This window comes from Mobula birostris, chromosome 17, assembly GCF_030028105.1.
Source record: "Mobula birostris isolate sMobBir1 chromosome 17, sMobBir1.hap1, whole genome shotgun sequence".
NCBI lineage: Eukaryota > Metazoa > Chordata > Chondrichthyes > Myliobatiformes > Myliobatidae > Mobula > Mobula birostris.
Window position 1 is genome coordinate 53815869 of NC_092386.1, and position 18209 is coordinate 53834077.

An 18209-nucleotide genomic window follows, 5' to 3' on the forward strand; every position below is an offset into this window, starting at 1 on the left:
CACGCAACACAAAACCTGTCATAAGTAGACTTATTTTTTGCTATATCTTCTCTTATATCCTGCAGTTGTTTCTCCTTCCTTTGCTACTCATGGGAATATACCCCAATTCTCACTGAAGTGACTCTTCATCAAAGCCAGACCATTACTCCGTTATACTTTTGCATCTTTTGGTGCCAATTTTCTAGGGACTAGAGCATTCTCTTTGAAATTGGCCTTACTCCAATGAATTATTTTTAATTTGAATTGTTCTTTCTTCTTTTCTTAAATCTTACCATGTTATGTTTCCTTACTGAATATTAGAGAGCTGCAGAGAACTGCAAACTCAGCCAGCTCCAACTTGGGCACCAGCCTCCCCAGCAACGAGGACGTCTTTAAAAGGTAATGCTTCAAAAAGCTGGCATGCATCAATAAGAACTTCATCACCCAGGCTGTACTCTCTTCATATTACGACCATCAGAGAGAAGGTACAGCAGTCTGAAGACCCACACTCAATCTTTTAGGAATAGCTTCCTCCCCTCCAGCAAAAGATTTCTGAATAGAATCTTTTATATATTTACCATTGTAATTTATAGTTTTAATGTATTGCACTATAGTGCTGCTGCAAAACAAGACATTTCATGACATATGATATTAAATGTATGTGCCATCTACCCTGTGTTGCACGTCTATGAAGTTTATTATGGTATCTAGTCACAATGTGGGGGAGTGGTAAAGCATAGGAAATAAGTTACATATTCTTGCTTACTTCATGGCAATTTGTGGCTTGGGACTGGCAGAAGTCATATTTTTGCTGCCCACGTAATGTCATTTCAAGTTTGTTAATTGCTAATAAAGGATTGAAATAAGGAAAAAGAGTCTTTGGAACAATCATTTCATTGGAGCTGAGGGCGCATCATGCAAGTATAACAACCACGAGGCAGTCACAGGATAGCGGCAATTGCTTTGATCTTGTACTAGTTTTTGCTGATACATTTTGTCAGCAAAGATTTTGACACTTATACCAAATGAACATCAACACTTGCCCGAGAAATTGGAAGCAACATCCTGCAGCAGCTTGTGACAAGTAACGACCTTGTTTGTTGTTTCACACTGTGTGTTTGGATTTGAAATGCAGCTTTGAAGTGGTCAACATTGTTGTCCAACTAGGTTGAACTGGACAACTCTATAGTGATGTATGCCTGAAGTGTTTGGCCCTTCATTCTGCTGAAACGCTGAAGAAGTTAAAAAATTGCTTCCATTATGGAAAAGCTGAATTGAGACTGCCACGGTTTTGTCTTGTTTGCATGCCTTGGAAGACAAAATGAATCAGGCTGGAGATAACCTTGGAGGCAGGACTGAGAGAGAAATTAAACTTACTGGGAAAGCTTTAGCGAACAGAATTGACTATAATACATCTGTTAAGAGGATTAAAGATTTAATACCATCAATTAGAAATCTTTTGCAGGAAGAACAAGAAGATATTTTGGGAGTGCAGTCTCATTTGGATGATTTAAAATCCCTTCATGAAGATGCTACTAGGCAACATAACTTGCTGCTTTCTTTAATGTCTATCTCTAAGTGAGATAAACAGGTTGAAGACTTTGTAAACATTGATACGCTTACTGGTACAGTCACAGCAGAGGCTGAACAAAGGTTGAAACAAACATGTGATGTTGAAGGTCAGTTCCCTGGAGGAAATAATGATATTTACAAAGACAAAGAACGGGCTGTCACTATGTATAAAGGTGATGAGTTATAGGATGATGTACACTCTGAGGAGAGCCTGCATAACGTACATGCAGCACATTCTGTTACCAGCAGGGTTTCCCGTGCATCTGATACCACATCGCTACACTGAGTTATATGCAAGGCAACAGGTGTGGAGGGATAAACACGCTTTGAAAGAAAAGATGGAACAGCTTCAAAAAGACCAGGAAGAACAGGCAAAGCAGCCTCTAAGGCAGACAGAGTCGCAGGAGGAAATAGCAGCCAAGATGGCCAGGGTTAAAGTACTGAGGGTGTCAAGTGCCATGGATGCTAAACATGCTCCAGCAGAGCAGTCCTCTGGTGAGAGTTCCTATATTGACATGGAACAAAGAAAATCCAGCATGCTCAATGTCAAGGTGGATACATTTGAGAATCAAAAGTATTTGATCACAAGTTTGAACCCCCAGTGGTATTTCAGGGTGCTTGGGTGCTCACTCTCAGCCTGTCCCAAGGAGGTACTCTGAACCTATGCCATACCCAATGGCACAAGGTGCTTCTGAGGACATTAACTTACAGTATGGTGGCACTCGTCTTTCAGATGATAAAGATCTAAGTGCCACACTGGAGGACGAAAGGAAATAACAAGCATAGTGATGCAACAACAACATGTTACATTGCTGCCTAAAAGAGAGATTCAAATCTTCAATGGCAATCAATTGCAGTATCATTAATTTATGAGGGCTTTCAAGAACAGCATTGAAGTCAAGAATGAAGATTTTGGCGGCCATCGAACAGTGTCAAATAGTCCACTGTAGCTGCTGTGGAAAGTGAAACTAGCCCAAAGTTGATGAAAAGGTGCAGATTTCAAAACAAGCGGTGAATGAAGCAAACATATCAGCGAGTGCTGCTCTAGTATCTAATGGTCTTATAGGGGCTGGTGATCATGATTGTAAACTTCCTACAATTCCAGTTCAGGTGAAGTCTAAGAGGGGTAGCAAGACAGTGGCAACTTATGCTTTCATAGATCAAGGAGACACAGCAGTATTCTGCACAGTGGGCTCCATGAACAAGCTCACCTGACAGGAAATGGAACGTGCATTCTCTTACACTCCATGGGTCAAGAGAACGTTGTGACTAGCTACATCATTTCAGCATTGGAAATGTCTGGCTTAGATAGTGAAAACTATTGTGAACTGCCTAAAGTCTATACACAGAAATGTATGCCTGTCCGCAATGGGAACGTTCCTTGTCAGCAAGATCTTCAGGGATAGTCTCACCTGAAGCATGTTTATCTGCCAGAAATTAATTAGGAAGTTGAACTGTTGGTAGGGATAAACGTGCCTCAGGCATTGGAGATGTTGCAAGTGATTTGCAGTGTTAATGATAGACCTACGCAATCAGAACAATGCAAGGTTGGACTGTGAATGGACCATTGAAAGGAGACTGTGATGGTGGAAGAGACTACAGTCGGCCGGAGCTGACAGTTAATGGGACTTCAGTTTTGTGCTTGGATGAACTTTGGCAGCGGCATTTCAAGACAGATTTTCCTCAGTGCAGTCAAGAGAGACAACCTGGCCTGGCAGGAGAAAATCACAATCCAGGATAGGCTGCTTATCAAAAGAGGATATTTGTATAAATGTTGAGATTTCAAGTCTCCAAAGTCTTAGTAGCATGTAGTTGTAATTATTATAGTTTAATTATTAGGGGGCTGGAATGTAGGAGCCAGGAATCTGTTCTCTGTTGGTATGTATTCTGTGTTGTGCGTTTATGGTGTTTGTTATGGTAACTAGTCACATGAGTAGGGGTGTGGTAAAAGCAAAGGGAAGAAGTTACGTGTTATTTAACAGCCCTGTGGCGGTCACAGGCTAGTGACAATTGTTTTGACTTTGGATTAGTTTTTGCTACTGCATTAAACATGATTCTGATTTTGATTCTGGTGCATTTCACCCTGATCACGTTCCAGAACCTGATTTAGCAATATCGCATTCCCCATCAGACAATAGATGTTTTCATAGAAAGATATCCTGGACACATTTTAGAAGTTACCCACTCTTCCATTAACACTCTTGCAATTCAAATTTACACTGGGATATTTAAAATTCCCCAAAATACCTACCCTATAGATTTTGCATTTCATTCACTAAAACCTTCCTTTCTATTTCCTCCCCTGTATCTCTTTTACTTATTATTATAGAATCCAATAATGTAACGGTTCTTCTGCATATTTTTTCTTAATATTAACCAACAAAATTTGATTTGAACACTGTGCCACCCTTTTCTCCAGCTCTGTAATATTCTCTTTCATCAGTATGACTACTCTGTTAATTTCTTTCCTTTCTGGAGTGAATACTTATTGCCTAATCCCATCCCATGTAGACAAGTTTCTGTCATCACAACCATATCAAATTCCCATGTGACTTACTGCACTTAAAGTTCACCACACTCTCTACATTCACATAAAAAATACCTTCCTTTCACCCCAATGAAATAATTTTGCTGATCAAATCCAGTATGAATTGTCTTTCTCTTTTTTTTTGCTTTTTTTGGCATTGATTTTATCTTCTTCATTACTCTGGCTTTACTTGCCTGTGTTCTTTTAGGCTTATACACCCTGCTCCATTCTGATGTACACTGTTCACACTTGGTTTTTCATTGCATCGTTGCCTTTTCATACATGATGCATGACAATTGGATCTCCTCACAATCATGTCTCAAAATTTTAGAGGTCAGAGTCAACCAGGGATGTTGCGTCCCAGCTATCTAGACATGCAGGCTAGGACAGTACAATGTGAAGAGCAAGCTGTTGCCAATGTAGCAAGCTTCCCCTCTCCATGCAGCCGATTAACCCAAAGGAATGGCAGGGGCCGATACAGTTTGGCAGCAGGAGCATTGCAGGGGTTGCCAGTCGGTGTTGTGCTCAATGTAGGATTGCCTTAGGGACTCCAGCTCTGAATTTTTGCCTCAGAGTTTACTCCCGAAGCCTTTCCCCTAAGTGGGTATAGCTGCAAGGCAGCAGAGGTTTGAGATCAGAGTTTTTCTTCTCCTAGATGAGCTGCCAGCCACAGCTGTCAAGCCCATCTGTCTGAAGTGACTGGTTTTAAGGCACCAGTAACCCAATGTTGCCCTTCTTCTGTGAGTAGAAATGGTTCTGCCAGACTTGGTAACCAAGCCACACATCAAGTTCAGAAGCTAGACATAGTTATCAGATGTGCACACCATTGGGAGCATTTAATAGGTAGTGGGAGCATATCCTTATAACTACTCCCCACTATAACAACTTTAAGGAACCATGTCTCAAAGCAATGGTACCTATTCCTTTCACTATACCACCTCTTACCTCTGCCACGTTCCTTCCTCTTACCCTCTTCCAAATTTCATTTGTATCATGCTCTAATTATCTGTCTCTATTTTACTTCTAATTTAGGAAAGGCAAAAAATAACTGTTCATACTGAGAGTCAGAGGAGAAAGTGGTAGAAACATTCAGCAAGTTAGGCAGCATCTGTGCAGTGAAAGGCATAATTAACATATCATGTCTGTGACCTTTTACAAGAACAGGAAAAGTGAGAAAACATGTGTGTTTCAAGTTGTCAATAAGGGGGAGGAGTAAGACAGCAAGGGAATGTCCGTAATTGGACAGGAACCAAGAATCCAAGTAATACTATTAACACTATTATTGTCGGTGTTACTCTTAGAGTCATAGACCACTACAAAACAGAAGCAGGCCCCTCAGTTGACATACTCTGTATCAACATGGTCTTTTGCCTAGACCCATTTACCTGGACCCAAACTGTAGCCTTCCATACCTCTCTCATCCATGTACCTATCCAAACTTCTCTTAAAATGCTACAATTGAACCCACATCTACCACTTCTGCTGGCAGCTCATTCCACACTTACACCACCCTCTGAGTGAAGGCGATCCCCCTCCGATTCACCCTAAACTCTAGTTCTTGTCTCAGCCAACCTGAGGGGGAAAGTCTGCATGCATTCAACCTATCTAGACCACTCATAATGTTGCTTACCTCGATATAGTCTCTCCTTATTCTTCTGCACTCCAGTGAAGGAAGTCCAAGCTTATTCAGCCTTTAGCTATAATTCATGTCCTCAAGTTCTAGCAGCATTTGTGTAAATTTTCCCTGTACTCTTTCAATCTCATTGATGTCTTTCCTGGAGGTAGGAGATCAGAACTGCACGCAATACCCTGAATTCAACCTCACCAATGTTTTATACAACTTCAGCATAACATCCCAGCTCCTGTACTCAATGCCATGATTTACGAAAGTCAGTGTGCAATGATCCAGAAGGTGGTAGAGATTATGGATAATGATTTGTTGAATATGAAGGCTGGTGAGGTTGAGGTTAAGGACAGTAGGAACCATAGTTGGGATAGGAGGAGACTGCTTGAGAGCAGAAGTGTCGAAAATGGAGTGTATGCCCTGTCAACTGTGGTAGCAGGGCTGCTACATTTAAAGAAAATGGAGCCCAGAGTTAGTTCAAGGAAAAGCGTTACATTTCCATCTACGCATGTTTTAACTATTAGGACACAATATTGAATTCAAATACTTCAGATAACTAAACATCAATTCTGATCTTACATTGGAACCGGTCATTTCTAAAGTAAGACTATTAACTACTTTCTCAGCTTACTTCTGCCCACAGATATTACCTGACTCACTGAAAATTTCCAATGTTTTCTAATTTAATCTACCATGTAGAAATTTCTTTTAGTCGCAAAATATCACATAATAACATGTTTTTCTTACACATTTGGCCATCTGTGAACTGTAAATGCTGAAGAAAATACAGAACGAAAGTAGTTTGCTTCATGGACTGAAATGTAGATTTATCCTCTCGTAAACAATTTGTATTGTTATTGTATTGTTTCCTATTGTATACATTTTGTAAACAATTTCAATGCATGGGCAGAAAATTGGCTGTTATGCCTACAAATTACAGACCAATAATCTGTGCTGACCACTTGTCATTAGCTGCTCTGACTGGAGTGTTATCTTCTGTAATTATAAGTAGATTAAACACATTACTTGCCAACATCAGATGTGCAAGTTATCCACCTTCAATATTTATTTTACAATATATTTATCTTAGTCTTAAGAAACTAAAATCATAATATTAGTTGACGCTTCGGGTCTCGGCCCGAAACGTCGACAGTACCTCTTCCTATAGATACTGCCTGGCCTGCTGTGTTCACCAGCAATTTTTATGTGTGTTGCTTGAAATTACAGCATCTGCAGATTTCCTCGTGTTTGCGTTCATAATATTAGTTTCCTACCTATTGGACTGTTAATAGCTATTGTTCTAAGAACTACAGAAGAATCAAGAAGTATGTAGCCTGGAGCAAAGCCTGCTATATTTTTTCAGAAAGTCATTTTATTTATTGTGTTATATATTCGTCTGCTAACATAAACACCGACAAACTCATCAACTAACAATTTACAGAAATCAATTACAATTTACTTGTTTTGAACTTTTAAGAAAGGGAGGATCTTTCATGGGAGAAGTTAGACAGATCTTGGGACCATCACAGTCTAAAATTTCCATTGCTTGTGTGAGATATATCCATAAGTTCATCACAATATGGAAGTACATTGTATTACATTTGCAACACAGTAAATGCCAGAGGAACTCAGTAGGTCAGGTAGCATTTATAGAGGCCAAAACCCTTCATCATGTAATATAATATTGCATTATTATTTACAGTGATACATGTTCATACCTCATGAAGTACATGGTTTGTTTTGTGAATTTTCTCTTTGTTAGCCAATTCATTCCTGGGGTTGTGGAGGCTAGGTATTAGGTAAGTGGAGATGGTGTCTTCCAGAGTCTCCTTGGGAAAGTAACTCCCAGTTTAGAACATAGAACATAGAAATCTACAGCACATTACAGGCCCTTCAGCCCACAATGTTGTGCCGACCATGTAACCTACTCTAGAAACTCCATAGAATTACACTACCACATAGCCCTCTACTTTTCTAAGGTCCATGTACCTATCTAAGAGTCTCTTAAAAAAACCCTTTTGCTTGTAGATGCAACAGAACTTCAGAACAAGTCAGTCAACAAGAACTTGTAAATTAATTATTTTTAAGCACATGGTTGATGATTGACCACACAATTAAAATACCTAAAGTTTAGGTATGGCAAAGAAGGTGTGTTTCTTGCTATTTGACTATGAATAACCTAAAATCCAATGAAGGAGTGTTTTGAGTTGCATCAAGAATTATAAAAATCTTTCTGTTGTGTTATTAGACTGCAAATTTTGGCAGGTAAACTGGAGCAGCTCATATGTTTGCACTGCCAACCCAGTCTAAACTGCTTGGAATAAACTCAAAGACACGTGTGAGATTATCAGCTTGGATGGAGATTATGTGTTTCTGTACCTGCTGGGTTACTAGAGGAGGGAAATTCACTGAAATTCACCATCTGACACTGAGAATCAAGACGCCATCTAAATACCCTAAGCAAACAATGGTAGGCTTTATTTTTTATTTATTGATTCATGGGGGAAATAACAAAATTGGCATTCTGAAATAAATTCATCCTTTCTCTTCATTGAGTGATGCATAACTCCTACTAGATCTTATTAAAAGCTTCATCAAAACCTTGGTCAACTTCAAGACCAGCACTAGGAAAGAATAAAGAAGCTTCTTAGAGTGTTACTAAGTTACATCAAATGTGTTCATGAGATTTTTATGTAAATAGTTCAAATCTGCGAACAAAAGGGTTTACGTAACCCGCATAAGTCTCTCCTAAAATGACATGTATTAATCTCTTAATTATGCCACGACGTTTAGTTATGGATTCCTCGACCCAAATATATCGAGATGTCCACGATTTTATCATTCACTCTTGCAGAATATAAAGCGTCTACGTACGTTTTACTGACACCCTTTCGGCGCTGGAAAGGCAATAATGTGGCGACAGAAGAGAATCAAACACATCTCCAGATTTTTAAGACATGATTTTTGCGGGCTGACTGTGCACAGCTCTTGGCGAGCAACCAGTCCGATCAGAGAACTGCATAGTACCAATGAGAGTTTCAAATGTTAAGTCAGCTGTCCCATTCTGAAGATAGTTCACAGCCAACAGCTGGCGAAAAATCCTATTGGCAATGCGTTCTTGCAGTCGCACAGTGGGAACGACTATCTCTAAAATCCAGCAGCCACTTTCACTACGAGCTCCTTTTCAAGCCAATGCATAGTCGAACTGTCCTTTCTCCAAACCGTCCAGCCCGTCCGCCCATGTGGACGTGGGCATGCTCCTGTACGGATCCAGGAGGATCCTGAAGCATCTTACGATGAGAATTCCCAAGAAGATAAAAAGGAAGATTACAAAAGCGAAGGTAGTTTTCTGTTCGAGAGTCATGCCATGGTGGGCTGGGTCTACAGCCGGCAGCAAAGTGGACGTCGTTTCACTTTCCATTCTCCAGGCCAGTTGAAACGAATGCTCCCAGAATTTTCTTTCTCATAACGAATTCCTCGAGCCCATGGCGAGAACGGCTGGATCGAAGCCCTCGATCTAAAACGAGCAAATGTTCAATGTTGGAAAGTTAGACATGCTTCAACCAGTTCACCTAAAGCAAATTGCCAGCTGAGTGACAGCGTTCAGCAAGAAAGTAACACATAACATTCGGTTATTTCTTTGCAAAACCGCAGAAGTGTCCCAGTTGCTTCTAATTTTATCCAGTTAACACTATCACAACAGCCCAGCAAATGTGATTTAGCAACAGATTACCAAACTCAGAACACTTTTAGACATTACCCCCAACATAAATACCAATTTAAAACTTTCGAAATGTTTGACGACCCAACATCCCTACATACTTTGAAGAATCGCCATGCACCTACCATACGTCCAAATGCAACGTTGTCAATACTTTGCCAAATAACATTTGGGTTCACATATTAACATCACGAGTCTCACGAACAAGGATTGTGGTCTGAGCTGTGCCGTTCCTACCAGTCTCTTGCCGGTCGCACGCACGCCCTTCTTTCCCACTCTTCAGCTCAGGCACTGTCATTCTGATCACAGCGATTCTCAGGGCGATCAGGTTATGCAGTTAGTCTTTAAGGTTAAGTACCCCACCAAGTGACGCCATTGGAACCTCATTAGGAGACGTCGCCAGACTATTGATCATTCTCACTGATTAAAGAATGTGACGTTTCGGGATCGGATTCTGTCCCGGTGCCAAATCGCTGGAATTCGTGAGTCCTGCCGAAGATATTTTAAAGATTTCCTCTTGTTGATAAGCATCAGAATCTTTCTTAGATGCATTTAAAGTATGCAATGTCTCGGTTCTTACGATGGTAATAATATTCTTTTCACGGTTCGCACGATGATACTAATATTTTTAGAAAGAGAATCACACTTAAAGAAAGACAGCAGTTCTTCAACAGATTGCAGGTATTGTGTACAGACATGCGCGCTTACATTGGTAAATACCAGCCGTACCTCGATCTGTTCGAAAAGAAAAGACGATCCATTCTCCCACTTGCTGCCTTCCTCGATAAATCGCACGGAAAGGCAGGGTAATCACCCCTTCTCGTGTCGATTTCTCTTGAAAGGTCGAGTCAACACGGGATACTGTAACGCCAAGCAGGAAACTCCCTTTGAAGTGGGAGGATCGATGAGATACAGGTTCAATCGTATTTACACCGGCCGATTTTTAATCAAAGCGCTAAAGGTCCTCTTAAAATAGTTCTTCCAGAAATGGTTATCGAAAAATAAAATGTTCAAAGGCAACCTTTGCTTTAGATCGAGGGACATGACTGTTCGCCACAGGAAATATGAGCAGACCGACCCGAGTGTGGTTTACTGCAGCCTTTCAGAACTATTGATTTGTTTGGCCGAGATTTCGAGCCGCTGCGCCGCATCGTGATAGTTTATTCGAATTTTGAAACACCCTTCATACAGAACTTCGAACTTCGAACAAATAAACATGACTGCTTTTAATTGTCAGAAACGAATTGGGAAGTTCAAAACGAGACGATTTGAAAAAAAAGGCTTCGACGACAATAGCTTGCATTTATATAGCACCTTTAACTTTATAAAAGGTCGCAGGGCAGTTCAGTTGATTTCTGTCAGACAGCCCTTTTCCACACAAAGCTCCACAGTTGGAGAGAATGGGAAGACGTGGTCTCCAGCGGACTGAAAGGGTGGGGTGAATTGAAGGAAGAGAAGTAGGGAGGTTTAAGGAAATAATTCCAATACAGAACCACTCATGCTGGACCTTTGGAGCTTAGACACCAGGTTAAAGCAGAAATAGAGGAATGTAGAGGCCTGGGAAACCTTTTAGAAAATGGCAGGGAAGTGGCTACATAATAATTTGAAAACAAGGATTAAACTTTTGACATTAAGGTTCTATTGGATTGGGCATCAGTGTAAATCAGTGAGCACAATAGTAGCGAATGGTCAAGACTTGGTATTGTTTAGTACAGTAAATAAATAGAGTTTTGGATGTTTGAAAGAAGAGAGGAAAATAGCTAGCAGAATACCGGAAAGTTTAGATGTGACTTAACAATGCAGTGATAGATACATGCTTTGTTACAGGTCTGGACATGGGTAAACTTAACAATGCTAGAGCAAGTGTGAACACATTTGGAAACCTAACACAGGGTTAACTAGAATGACAGGACTCCAACAATCTGCTCAGCTTCTGAAGTAGCCAGGGAGGTTGGACAGATGTTAGCTGAGAAACAAGGATTTTTGAAGAGAATGGTCCTGGCAATCAAGAGGTGCTGTGAGATATAGTTAACTGTCATTAGCATTTCTGAGGATTCTAACTTTGTGTACTTATGGAACTGTACTGAGGGGAAGTATGCAGATCCTGGAGAGGAAAGGAATGAAGATGGATTGTTGAGGAGAGAATGCAGTACTGTAATACTGAAAACTAGAAATAGACAGTTCCAACCAACTGATGACTATGGAATGTTAATGGCACATCATATGGTCAACTATGCCAATTCAAAAGAGTGCGACAGGGTAGTCTAGAATGATGTAGAATATAGAAGAGTACAGCATAGGAACATGCCCTATGTTGACCATGATAGCAATCTAACTAATTGCATCTGTCTACAAATGGTCTATGTCATTCATTTTCCTGCTTGTGTATATGGTTGTATAAATGCCGTTTAAACACTGCTGTCATTATCTGTTTCTACCTGTGTGTTCCAGGCATGTATCACTCACTCTCCATGTAAATATCTTACCTCACAAATCTCTTTTAAACTTTCTCCTCTCATCTTAAACCAATGCTCTATAATATTTGACATTTACTGCACACCCTGGGAAAAAGACTCTGGCTACCTACCATCAATGCCATTCATAATTGTGTATACTAGATTCTGGATGCCCCTTGGCCTCCAGTGCTTCGGAGAAAAATACAAGTTTGTCCAACCTCTCCTTATAGCTAATACTCTGTAATTCAGGCAACAACCTGGTGACCCTCTTCTGCATCCTCTCCAAAGTCTCCATTTCCTAATTGCAGAGAACACTCCAAATGTTGCCTAAATAAAGTTTTACTCAGCTGCAACATTACCTGCCAAGTTTTATATTCAGTGCCCTGACTGATGAAATCCAGCTTGCTGTGTGGGTTTTTACTACCACTCATGTTGCACAATCTGAGGGCCTTTCCATGATCCCCTTGTACATCAATGCTCCCAAGAGTCCTGCCATTTACTGTATACTTTCCTCTAGCTTTTAACCTCCCAAAGTGCAAGAACTCACATGGCCATTTCTCTGCCCAAATTTCCAGCTGATACATTGCCTGCTGTATCATTTGATAACCTTTCTCACTACCAACAACTCCTCCAATTTTAGTGTCATCTGTAAACTTATCAAACAAACCCAGCTACATTTTCACTCAGGTCATTTAAACTGAGGACCCAGCACTGATCCTTGACAACCACTGCTGGTTGCAGACTTATCATCACTGTTTGCTCATTTCAGTCTATTCTGTTGTGCAATAGAGTAAGTGTGGTGCTAGCTGATCTGGCAAATATTGATGTTTTCCCTTGAGAGACAATTCCCCCTCTTCCACCCCCCCCCCCAACAATAGTATTTAAGGTGGTATACTTGTTTGAGAGCAGGATAGCCAAAGGTGGTTCCTATGTGGACCCTTCATGGCAGTAACACCCACAAAATGCTGGAAGAACTCACCATGTCAGGCAGCATCAATGGAGAGGAATAAACATAGAAACATAGAAACATAGAAAATAGGTGCAGGAGTAGGCCATTCGGCCCTTCAAGCCTGCACCGCCATTTATTATGATCATGGCTGATCATCCAACTCAGAACCCTGCACCAGCCTTCCCTCCATACCCCCTGATCCCCATAGCCACAAGGGCCATATCTAACTCCCTCTTAAATATAGCCAATGAACTGGCCTCAACTGTTTCCTGTGGCAGAGAATTCCACAGATTCACCACTCCCTGTGTGAAGAAGTTTTTCCTAATCTCGGTCCTAAAAGGCTTCCCCTTTATCCTCAAACTGTGACCCCTCGTTCTGGACTTCCCCAACATTGGGAACGATCTTCCTGCATCTAGCCTGTCCAATCCCTTTAGGATTTTATACGTTTCAATCAGATCCCCCCTCAATCTTCTAAATTCCAACGAGTACAGGCCCAGTTCATCCAGTCTTTCTTCATATGAAAGTCCTGCCATCCCAGGAATCAATCTGGTGAACCTTCTTTGTACTCCCTCTATGGCAAAAATGTCTTTCCTCAGATTAGGGGACCAAAACTGCACACAATACTCCAGGTGTGGTCTCACCAAGGCCTTGTACAACTGCAGTAGTACCTCCCTGCTCCTGTACTCGAATCCTCTCGCTATAAATGCCAGCATACCATTCGCCTTTTTCACCGCCTGCTGTACCTGCATGCCCACTTTCAATGACTGGTGTATAATGACACCCAGGTCTCGTTGCACCTCCCCTTTTCCTAATCGGCCACCATTCAGATAATAATCTGTTTTCCTATTTTTGCCACCAAAGTGGATAACTTCACATTTATCCACATTAAATTGCATCTGCCATGAATTTGCCCATTCACCCAACCTATCCAAGTCACTCTGCATACTCTTAGCATCCTCCTCACAGCTAACACTGCCACCCAGCTTCGTGTCATCCGCAAACCTGGAGATGCTGCATTTAATTCCCTCATCCAAGTCATTAATATATATTGTAAACAACTGGGGTCCCAGCACTGAGCCTTGCGGTACCCCACTAGTCACTGCCTGCCATTCTGAAAAGGTCCCATTTATTCCCACTCTTTGCTTCCTGTCTGCTAACCAATTCTCTATCCACATCAATACCTTACCCCCAATACCGTGTGCTTTAAGTTTGCACACTAATCTCCTGTGTGGGACCTTGTCAAAAGCCTTTTGAAAATCCAAATATACCACATCCACTGGTTCTCCCCTATCCACTCTACTAGTTACATCCTCAAAAAATTCAATAAGATTCGTCAGACATGATTTTCCTTTCACAAATCCATGCTGACTTTGTCCGATGATTTCACCGCTTTCCAAATGTGCTGTTATCACATCTTTGATAACTGACTCCAGCAGTTTCCCCACCACCGACGTTAGGCTAACCAGTCTATAATTCCCCGGTTTCTCTCTCCCTCCTTTTTTAAAAAGTGGGGTTACATTAGCCACCCTCCAATCCTCAGGAACTAGTCCAGAATCTAACGAGTTTTGAAAAATTATCACTAATGCATCCACTATTTCTTGGGCTACTTCCTTAAGCACTCTGGGATGCAGACCATCTGGCCCTGGGGATTTATCTGCCTTTAATCCCTTCAATTTACCCAACACCACTTCCCTACTAACATGTATTTCGCTCAGTTCCTCCATCTCACTGGACCCTCGGTCCCCTACTATTTCTGGAAGATTATTTACGTCCTCCTTAGTGAAGACAGAACCAAAGTAATTATTCAATTGGTCTGCCATGTCCTCGCTCCCCATAATCAATTCACCTGTTTCTGTCTGTAGGGGACCTACATTTGTCTTTACCAGTCTTTTCCTTTTTACATATCACAGTCAGTTTTTATGTTCCCCGCCAGTTTTCTCTCATAATCTTTTTTCCCCTTCCTAATTAAGCCCTTTGCCCTCCTCTGCTGAACTCTGAATTTCTCCCAGTCCTCAGGTGAGCCACTTTTTCTGGCTAATTTGTATGCTTCTTCCTTGGAATTTATACTATCCCTAATTTCTCTTGTCAGCCACGGGTGCACTACCTTCCTTGATTTGTTCTTTTGCCAAACTGGGATGAACAATTGTTGTAGTTCATCCATGCAATCCTTAAATGCTTGCCATTGCATATCCACCGTCAACCCTTTAAGTGTCATTTGCCAGTCTATCTTAGCTAATTCACGTCTCATACCTTCAAAGTTACCCCTCTTTAAGTTCAGAACCTTTGTTTCTGAATTAACTATGTCACTCTCCATCTTAATGAAGAATTCCACCATATTATGGTCACTCTTACCCAAGGGGCCTCTCACGACAAGATTGCTAATTAACCCTTCCTCATTGCTCAAAACCCAGTCTAGAATAGCCTGCTCTCTAGTTGGTTCCTCGACATGTTGGTTCAAAAAACCATCCCACATACATTCCAAGAAATCCTCTTCCTCAGCACCTTTGCCAATTTGGTTCACCCAATCTACATGTAGATTGAAGTCACCCATTATAACTGCTGTTCCTTTATTGCACACATTTCTAATTTCCTGTTTAATACCATCTCCGACCTCACTACTACTGTTAGGTGGCCTGTACACAACTCCCACCAGCGTCTTCTGCCCCTTAGTGTTACGCAGCTCTACCCATATCGATTCCACATCTTCCCGGCTTATGTCCTTCCTTTCTATTGCGTTAATCTCATCTTTAACCAGCAACGCCACTCCACCTCCTTTTCTTTCATGTCTATCCCTCCTGAATATTGAATATCCCTGAACGTTGAGCTCCCATCCTTGGTCACCCTGGAGCCATGTCTCTGTGATCCCAACTATATCATAATCATTAATAACAATCTGCACTTTCAATTCATCCACCTTGTTACAAATGCTCCTTGCATTGACACACAAAGCCTTCAGGTGCTCTTTTACAACTCTGTTAGCCCTTATACAATTATGTTGAAAAGTGGCCCTTTTTGATGCTTGCCCTGGATTTGTCGGCCTGCCACTTTTACTTTTCTCCATAGTACTTTTTGCTTCTACCCTCACTTTACACCCCTCTGCCTCTCTGCACTGGTTCCCATCCCCCTGTTGTGAACTAACCTCCTCTCGCCTAGCCTCTTTAATTTGATTCCCACCCCCCAAGCATTCTAGTTTAAAGTCACCTCAGTAGCCCTCGCTAATCTCCCTGCCAGGATATTGGTCCCCCTAGGATTCAAGTGTAACCCATCCTTCTTGCACAGGTCACGCCTGCGCCAAAAGAGGTCCCAATGATCCAAAAACTTGAATCCCTGCCTCCTGCTCCAATCCCTCAGCCACGCATTTATCCTCCACCTCATCGCATTCCTACTCTCACTGTCGCGTGGCACAGGCAGTAATCCCGAGATTACTACCTTTGCGGTCCTTTTTCTCAACTCCCTTTCTAGCTCCCTATATTCTCCTTTCAGGACCTCTTCCCTTTTCCTACCTATGTCATTGGTACCTATATGTACCACGACCTCTGGCTCGTCACCCTCCCACTTCAGGATATCTTGAACACGATCAGAAATATCCCGGACCCTGGCACCAGGGAGGCAAACGACCATCCGGGTCTCTGGACTGCGTCCCCAGAATCACCTATCTGACCCCCTTACTATCGAGTCCCCTATCACAACTGCCCTCCTCTTCCTTGCCCTACCCTTCTGAGCTACAGGGCCGGACTCTGTGCCAGAGGCACGACCACTGTTGCTTCCCCCGGGTAAGCTGTCCCCCCCAACAGTACTCAAACAGGAGTACCTATTGTCAAGGGGCACAGCCACCGGGGTACTCTCTATTACCTGACACTTCCCCTTCCCCTTTCTAACCGTGACCCACTTGTCTGCCTCCCGTGGCCCCAGTGTGACCACCTGCCTGTAACTCCTCTCTATCAACTCCTCACTCTCCCTGACCAGACGAAGGCCATCGAGCTGCCACTCCAGTTCCGTAACGCGGTCCCTTAGGAGCTGCATCTCGATGCACTTGGCGCAGATGTAGACGTCCAGCAGGCTTAGAGACTCCAGGGCCTCCCACATCCGACACCGAGAACAACAAACTGCCCTCACACTCATACTGTCCCTCTCCTCAAATAACAACAGAAAATGAATACCAAACCTTCCTCGCCTCGTCCGTTTCCGCCTAAGCCCGTTGAGCCGAAGCCCTTAAGCCTTCACTCTGCTCCCGGCTCACTCCGCAGCCCGCAAACTCCGCAGCCCGCTGTATGAGGCTCTATTCCTTTTAAATCTGCCGCGCTGCACTGCCCGACGTCACACACCTGCGCAGTCTTGCCTCTCTGAACGCCGTCAGAGTCAAGGTTTCAGACTGAGACCCTTCATTGGAACCCGAAACGAAGGGGAAAGAAGCCAGAGTAAGAAGGTGGGGGAGGGGAAAGGGTACAAGCTGGAAGGTGACAGCTGAATCCAGATGAGGGGGAAGGTCGGGGAGAGGATAAAGTGAGAAGCTGGGAGATGATAGCTGAAAAAGATAAAGAGCTGAAGAAGAAGTATTCTGATAGGAGAGGAGAATGGATCTTGGGGAAAAGGGGAGGAGGAGGAGGGAGGTGATATGCAGGTGTGAAAAAGAGAAAGGATAAGGAGGAGCCAGCACAGGGAATGGAAAAGGAGAGAAAGGGGAAGGGGAGGAAGATGAAATTCATGGAAGTTGGAGAAATTGAGTTCATGCCTTCAGGTTGGATGCTACCTGAATGGAATATGAGGTGTTGCTGCTCCAACCAGAGAGACTTCTCACCATGGCAATAGAGGAGGCATGGACCAACATGACAGAATGGGAATGGGGAGTGGAATTAAAATGGTTGGCCACGAGGACATCCTCCCTGTTGCAGATAGGGCATCGTCCGTCCCCCACCCATCTACCTTTTCTTCCTTTCTAGTCCTGACGATGGGTCTCAACCCGAAATGTCAGCTCTTTATTCCTCTCAAATAGATTGCTGCCTGAACTACTGTTCCTCCAGCATTTTGTGTGTGTTGCTCTGCACTCCCAGCACCTGCAGAATCACCTGTAGTCATCCATCTACCTTGCTGGACTTTATAAGTGTTACCACATCCATGCATCCATTCAATAGTCAATAGGTTTCAATGAGATCTCCTCCTCATTCTTTTAAACCCCAGCAACTACAAGCCCAGAGCATCAAATGCTCCTCATATGTTAACCCTTTCAATCCCAGAATCATTCTCATGAAACTCCTCTGACCCTCTCCAAGGCCAGCGCATCTTTTCTTAGATAAGGAGCCCAAAACTGCTCACAATACTCCAAGTGCAGTCTGACCAATGCCTTATAAAGTCTCAGCAATACAAACTTGTTCTTATAGTGT

General features: G+C 42.5%; 1 protein-coding gene across 1 annotated transcript; it reads right to left on the bottom strand.

Moving 5' to 3' along the window:
- Nucleotides 1–6835: 6835 nt before the first annotated feature.
- LOC140211420 (cortexin-3) lies at nt 6836–10697 on the bottom strand. Its single transcript, XM_072281104.1, has 3 exons — nt 10153–10697; nt 9549–9912; nt 6836–9219 (listed from the first exon to the last, which is right to left on the bottom strand). The coding sequence occupies exon 3, from the start codon at nt 9121–9123 to the stop codon at nt 8887–8889; it is 237 nt and encodes a 78-aa protein (XP_072137205.1). The 5' UTR covers nt 9124–9219; nt 9549–9912; nt 10153–10697; the 3' UTR covers nt 6836–8886.
- Between the last annotated feature and the right edge of the window lie 7512 nt (nt 10698–18209).